The sequence below is a fragment of the Olea europaea genome, unplaced genomic scaffold (assembly GCF_002742605.1).
Source record: "Olea europaea var. sylvestris unplaced genomic scaffold, O_europaea_v1 scaffold376, whole genome shotgun sequence".
In the NCBI taxonomy this organism is placed as follows: Eukaryota; Viridiplantae; Streptophyta; class Magnoliopsida; order Lamiales; family Oleaceae; genus Olea; species Olea europaea.
Window position 1 is genome coordinate 215,928 of NW_019256967.1, and position 6,000 is coordinate 221,927.

General features: G+C 34.9%; 1 protein-coding gene across 1 annotated transcript; it reads left to right on the top strand.

Annotated features, from left to right (window-relative positions):
* The first annotated feature begins 2,625 nt into the window (after window positions 1-2,625).
* LOC111386888 (hemiasterlin resistant protein 1-like) lies at window positions 2,626-5,754 on the top strand. The gene is made up of 5 exons (XM_023011379.1): window positions 2,626-2,776; window positions 3,658-3,705; window positions 4,537-4,620; window positions 4,742-4,923; window positions 5,388-5,754. Exons 1-5 carry the CDS (start codon window positions 2,746-2,748, stop codon window positions 5,484-5,486), a joined length of 444 nt encoding a protein of 147 aa, XP_022867147.1. The 5' UTR covers window positions 2,626-2,745; the 3' UTR covers window positions 5,487-5,754.
* Window positions 5,755-6,000: the final 246 nt, after the last annotated feature.

Here is a 6,000-nt window from a genome sequence, read left to right on the forward strand (position 1 = left end):
CTAAGTCACATAAAATGAGAAGTAAAAGACATATAAGTCTTAGAGATGACGTCACAAGAATTTAGCGGATCCTTTAATTAGACAAGGTCCACCAATGACGACAACCCTACCTGTCATTACTCAAAAGGTAATTCACGGGTTCAAAGGGTAATAACAAGTCATTCGATATGTGGATAGTTGCAGCATTATTCAAATCCGCGATAACTCTATCCTAAGTAAAATAATGCTGGTTGTTACTGAAGTGAGGGTTGAGCATTAAAAGCTCTTAATGAAGTTCAGTGTAAAACACAAGTACCTCTAAAAGTAACAAAGGTACTGGAAGAACCTCACCTAGACTAACTTCGAGGTGGTGCCGCATCAATAGAGAGTTGGAGTTTCTCTCTTAAAAATTTGTCGAAAAGGATGAGCGCAAGGCCATAAAAGCGCTAAGCGAATTATGAGGAACTTGAGAACACGTGGTACTTGTGTGTGTGTTCGGACCGGTATTGTCACATGGAATAACTAGTTCAAAGCTACGGCTACCTTTGATTCCGATTTTACTTTGTTTGAATTATACTATGGTTAGATTCAAATCGAAAGATATCTAATCCTTATGTATGAGTATCGTATACTTTAAATATGAGATCTTATTAAGTGTTGAACAAGTGGGGGATTGTTGTATATTTGTTCAACAATAATAAGAACCGGTGTGTGGAATGAAATAAAGATGGAATGAAGTGAAAAAACGGAGGCCAAAATATAAACCTATGCGGTCGCATAGGATCCTTCTATGCGACCGCATAGAAGAAGGAATATAGCCGTTGGGCAGTTTTTCGGTTATGATTTTGGCGGCTTTTCATTTCATTTTGGCACCATTTCGTGTGCCAATGTTTCATGGCTATAAATATGTGATAAATAGACATTGAAACAACATAACAAAAACATGAAAAACATATGGAAGACATTGAGATCCATTTTACATTCCACAATCAAAGAATCAAAACTTTCTTTCTTCATATTCATAGAATTCCTCCTGTGTTCCTGAAGTTCGGGTGGAGAAATGTTTGTGCTTTTGTGTTTCTCCACATCAAGGCTTGATCAATCCTTCAAATCGTTTGCTGCGAGACCCTTTAAGCACCAAAATTAATACCAAGAGGAAGCAAATATCGTTTGAGGACAGCAATTACGCGTTCGAGCCTTCATATTCGTTGTGTTCTTCATCTTCTTCATTTCATCTTCTTGATTATTATTTTGTGCATTGTTCGGTTTGTTGTTCTTGATTATATCCATTTTCTTGATTAGTTTTCTATATTATTTCTTCTCCAACCCTGGTGGTGAATAATTTCCCAACATGTCATATACACAATTTATGAGAAACTTAAGTTGAAGCATGTTGCCTTCACTGTTACCTTATTCCAAAGACATGAAGACACATCATATTGTATCTTTAATTGTTATATTTCGAGGCATTGAGAGTACCACCATCGCCTTGCAGATGGTAACCTTAAGACAACAATAATTCTATGCTGATTTGTCGTGTCTTTTATCCAAGATAATAAGCAACCCAATCATAGCATGTATGATAGTTACAACCTTACTCTTGGAACGTATAAGGTGATTGATGTGATATTACTGTAAGGAAACTGAAAGTCAAATTCCCTCTTTTGCACTTAGGATAATGTGTCGGATATCGTAGGCTTATGTGACATCTTGAGACTCAACATGTGAGTCATTGGGAGTTGAGCTTTGAAGACACTTCAAGTTGAATCATTTACCTATAAATACTCAACACTCGGTGATATTTGAAAGTGATTTAGAGTTTTGTATTCTCACTCTAGAAATAAAAAAATGTCTCCTTGTGTGCAGTCAATACTTTTTTGCCCTTTTGATTTATACTTGAGAGCATGTAAAATCATAACCTTCCCATCTTTCTGCTTGGAGAGGTTTCGATCTTGCACTTCCAACTCATGCATCCTGAATGCACATTTAACTTGCACGCTAAAAAGAGTGAGATGGGATCTTTTGACGTATTGGATCCCATCTGGATTCGGAAAGCACTTAACTTCTTATTGCATTAAATGAATATCCTACGGCTATATTAAATTTATTAAAATAGTTTTTTAAATTACTACCAACGACATTAATCTTAGCTCTGTTTAATATGGATTAAAATTAGATTTTTAATAAATTTTGATAAAAATTGATGAAATGTTTAATTGAAAAGTTGTAGACTCTATAAATATATGGTTAAAATTAATTGTTGACTTTGATTTAAATTAGAATCTAAATCTTGATCAACATTAATTTCTTATTTTTTTAGACTCCTCGGTAGCTACTGTTTATTTTTATTTTTTAACGACAGAAATTCCATCAATAAATTAAATTTATTAAGATGAATTCTTAAAAATTACTATACAACATTCTAGCATGTGGCGGTTGTAATCGAGGGGTAATTACTTTAAAAGGGGAAAGTGGGGAAAAGGAACTGAATGTCAAAATCTAAAATTTTGGGGGCTTTTTTGTAAGAATCCAAAGTTTGTGGGGTCCTATTTTGAATTTCCCATATTCTCGAATCTTCGAGAAATTGTGCAAATCAAATCGAATAGGCTATCTTATTCCCCAAGTTACACACCGACCCGCACTATGTATATAAATACGACCGCATCTGCTCCTCCAATTCATCCATTTCTTCTTACAACTTTTGTTTTGTCGCTCAAGTTCTGTTTTCTCTGCCATCTAAGTCTTCATCCATCTCACGAAGAAATCATGCCTCGCCGAAGCAGTGGCCGTTCTGGAGGTCCGTATTCCCTTCGTGATTTACGTCTTTTTAGTTATTTATGCATGTGAATGCAGAATACTTGTTTGTGTATCATTTTTTGTTCTTCTTTATGATGTATATTGTTAGATCTGTAAATAGGGTTGAATATAAAGACGATGCGTGTTGAATTACATGGATTTTTAACCTTTGAGAAATTTTGATTATCGAGTTTTGGTTCGATTGTCAGAGCGTGAATTTTTTTGACGAGATGAATGTTTAGTTAGTTATAAATGGATTTGAGAATTAAAGCTTGAAGCTTTACAGAGGATGACGATATGCTATGGGTTTTTTGACGATATTTTTCTATCTTTTCATGCCTTTTCAGTTATATGATTACATGTTAACAAATTTTAAAATTTATTATGTACGTAAAAACTAGAGAAGCGAAGATTTGACAATTGAATAGCTGCAAAACTCTGTTTAACTAATTCAAACAAATTTCTGATGAGTTGATTTTCAACTGTGATGGAAGTCTCATTTTTACTTCAATCATGTTTGGTGTACACTTTGATTTACACCAAGTTTGACCATTCCCAACTTTATAAAAAATAAATACAGTTTTTCTGCCCATACATTTTTTGAAAAACAAAGAGAATGTCAACAATGATGTAATTCAAGAATGTACAAATGGCTAAATCCATTTCACTTGCAGTTAGCTTGTGATTATAGGTATGTTTTGTCTCAAGAATGTCTAGAGACTAATAATAGTCCCATTTTTACAAGCGTGACCGGGATTGTCTTCATTTGGGTTCATATTTAGTTTTGTGCTTCTTAATATTTTCCCATGCACGACTTTGAATTTTCTCTCTGTTTTCTTATTTGTATCAGAAGTCTAATATAATATTCCTGTGATTCTGCAGGTAGGGCATGGTCAGCTCCTCATCCAGCTGCTACCAATCCTAGGCCAGGTAAAATTTGAGCGAATTGCACATTCTTACGTCGTCTGTCTAGTACAGCATAGTAATAAAACCTGGACTAGACCAGTCGATCGGATGGGTAAACAGGCAAACCGTCCCTACAAACAGGTCCGATTGGTATTGATGACCTGTACCAAAGAAAATCTGGGCTAGCCAGTTAAATTGGGCTGGCTTTTCTGAGTGAATAGATTTTTTGGTATTGGGAAAAAAAATTTACAGGTATAATGGACAATGGGATTTTCAACTGGAGACCTGTAATATGAAAATGAGGCATTTTCCACTAGCCCGTGTGAGGGCTTGAATGGATCAACAGTTAAATTTCTATCCAACAGAAAATCAGATGTTACAGTGAAGCATAAACTATTTAATACATTGCTATATTTTGGAAAAAGACAAATATCAATTTATATTTCCCATTATACTGTTAATTTAATCAAAACATATTTAACTTATGATGCCTCAGTTTTTTAACTTGGACATATATTGTACATCATTTTAATGTTCTATAGTATTTTTAATTTTAATTTGGGTATACTCCCCCTGGGTCATCAGAACTATAGCCAGGTCTACAGTCGAGTCAGGTCTAATAATTATCGTCTAGTAATACATTCTAGTTGCCTGTCTCAGCATTGCTAAGATATATGTGAACTATGATGAATATGTAAATCGCATTTCAATAGTTCTGTTTTTATGTTCTTGGGATTGGGGATCTGTGAATTTCGAGTCCAATTTTAAATTTTTTTTCTTCCTCGATGATTCGAAGTTTAAGATACATGTTACTCTTGTGAATCTATAGCCAATTGATGCATTCTTATATTGCAGCTCCAGTTCAAGCCCCAGCTCCACCCGCAGCTCCACTAAAGAGCACAACTGTGGGTGGAGGACTTGGTTCAGTCGTTGCTGAAGGTTAGTGACATGTTTCAGTCAGTGACATGTTTCAATTTGGATTATTGACCGCACCGATAACATATTATGCTTGATATCCGAACTCTGAAAGTTGACACCTATTCTTGTTGTTAATGGATAGGTATGGCTTTTGGTGGTGGAAGCGCAATTGCCCATCGGGCAGTAGACTCTATATTAGGGCCTCGGACCATAAGACATGAGTCAGCGGCTTCCTCTGCTCCTGCTGCTGCTGCTGAGGCCACGACAATGAACACCGCTGGAGGCTCTGACGCATGTGGTGTTCAATCTAAGGCCTTCCAAGATGTATGTTTCTTCTTAACCTGACGGTTTTTCTTGCATTTCTGGTGGATTATACGTGGTCATTTCACACACTTTCATAGCATATGTTTTTGCATGGTGGTGATGGCTCAATTATTTTAGGTTCCAGTAATTTTATCTTGTGATGTGAGGGTGGACTTAGATTGGGAACTGTTTGATATTTCCTTTTAATTTAGTCTCACATATTCCGGGTTTTGTTATTACAATGATGAGAAATTGGTAGGAGGGACTGAGTAACTTTGTTAATTTCGTTTCTCATATTCCCATTCATCTTTATCTCTCGTTACTCTTCATAAAGAGATGAGATGATCAAATTGATATATTTTTATGTAGATAGATTAAATCACATAGAATTTTTTAGTTCAAAATATGACCGTCCTTGTGATGATATCACACACACTTTCCATTGTCGGTATTTTAGTTTAATTGCTTGTATTGTAATGCTGCAGTGCCTAAACTATCAGGCAAGCGATATCAGCAAGTGTCAATTCTATTTGGATATGCTCTCTGAATGCCGCAAAGGCTCTGATGCTGGCTTGAGCGTTTGAGAAAGCGATATTTTAATGCTGTCTATGTGTTACAATCTGGAAATTATGGGTCTTCTGATGCTCTCTTGGTCAATTATTATTATTATTATTTTTTTTTTTAAATTTGAAAATGTTGTTGAAGAGGGTCTGTATTTATGGAGAAAGCTAAAATATTTGTATATTCAAGACTTTGGTTCGAGTCATTTAGTGGTGTGGTGTAGGGGTGAACGTAGTTCGGTTTGGGCAGTCTGTGCTATAATTTCAATTCAAATCATTTTATGCGGTTAAAGATTTTTCCAAACCAAATCAAGTCAAACCATTTTATTTTTCGAGCCAAATCAAACCATAATTTGCGATTTGGTTTGGTTTTAATCTGCGGTTTGCATATCACTATTATAGTAATATATTTTATATGAATTAACATATAAGTTTAAACAATAACTAATAATGTTAAATTGAATTCATATTTACCTTGAAATTCAGGAATAAATTATTTTCAAGTTTATTGTTAAAAGATACATTTTTCTTCATTTTT

Excerpts from the sequence above, each read along its gene's own strand:
- LOC111386888 (XM_023011379.1), top strand. The coding sequence starts at position 2,746 with ATGCCTCGCCGAAGCAGTGGCCGTTCTGGAG. Across the intron at positions 3,706-4,536 it reads TGCTACCAATCCTAGGCCAG|CTCCAGTTCAAGCCCCAGCT; the intron begins GTAAAATTTGAG and ends CTTATATTGCAG. Across the intron at positions 4,924-5,387 it reads AATCTAAGGCCTTCCAAGAT|TGCCTAAACTATCAGGCAAG; the intron begins GTATGTTTCTTC and ends GTAATGCTGCAG.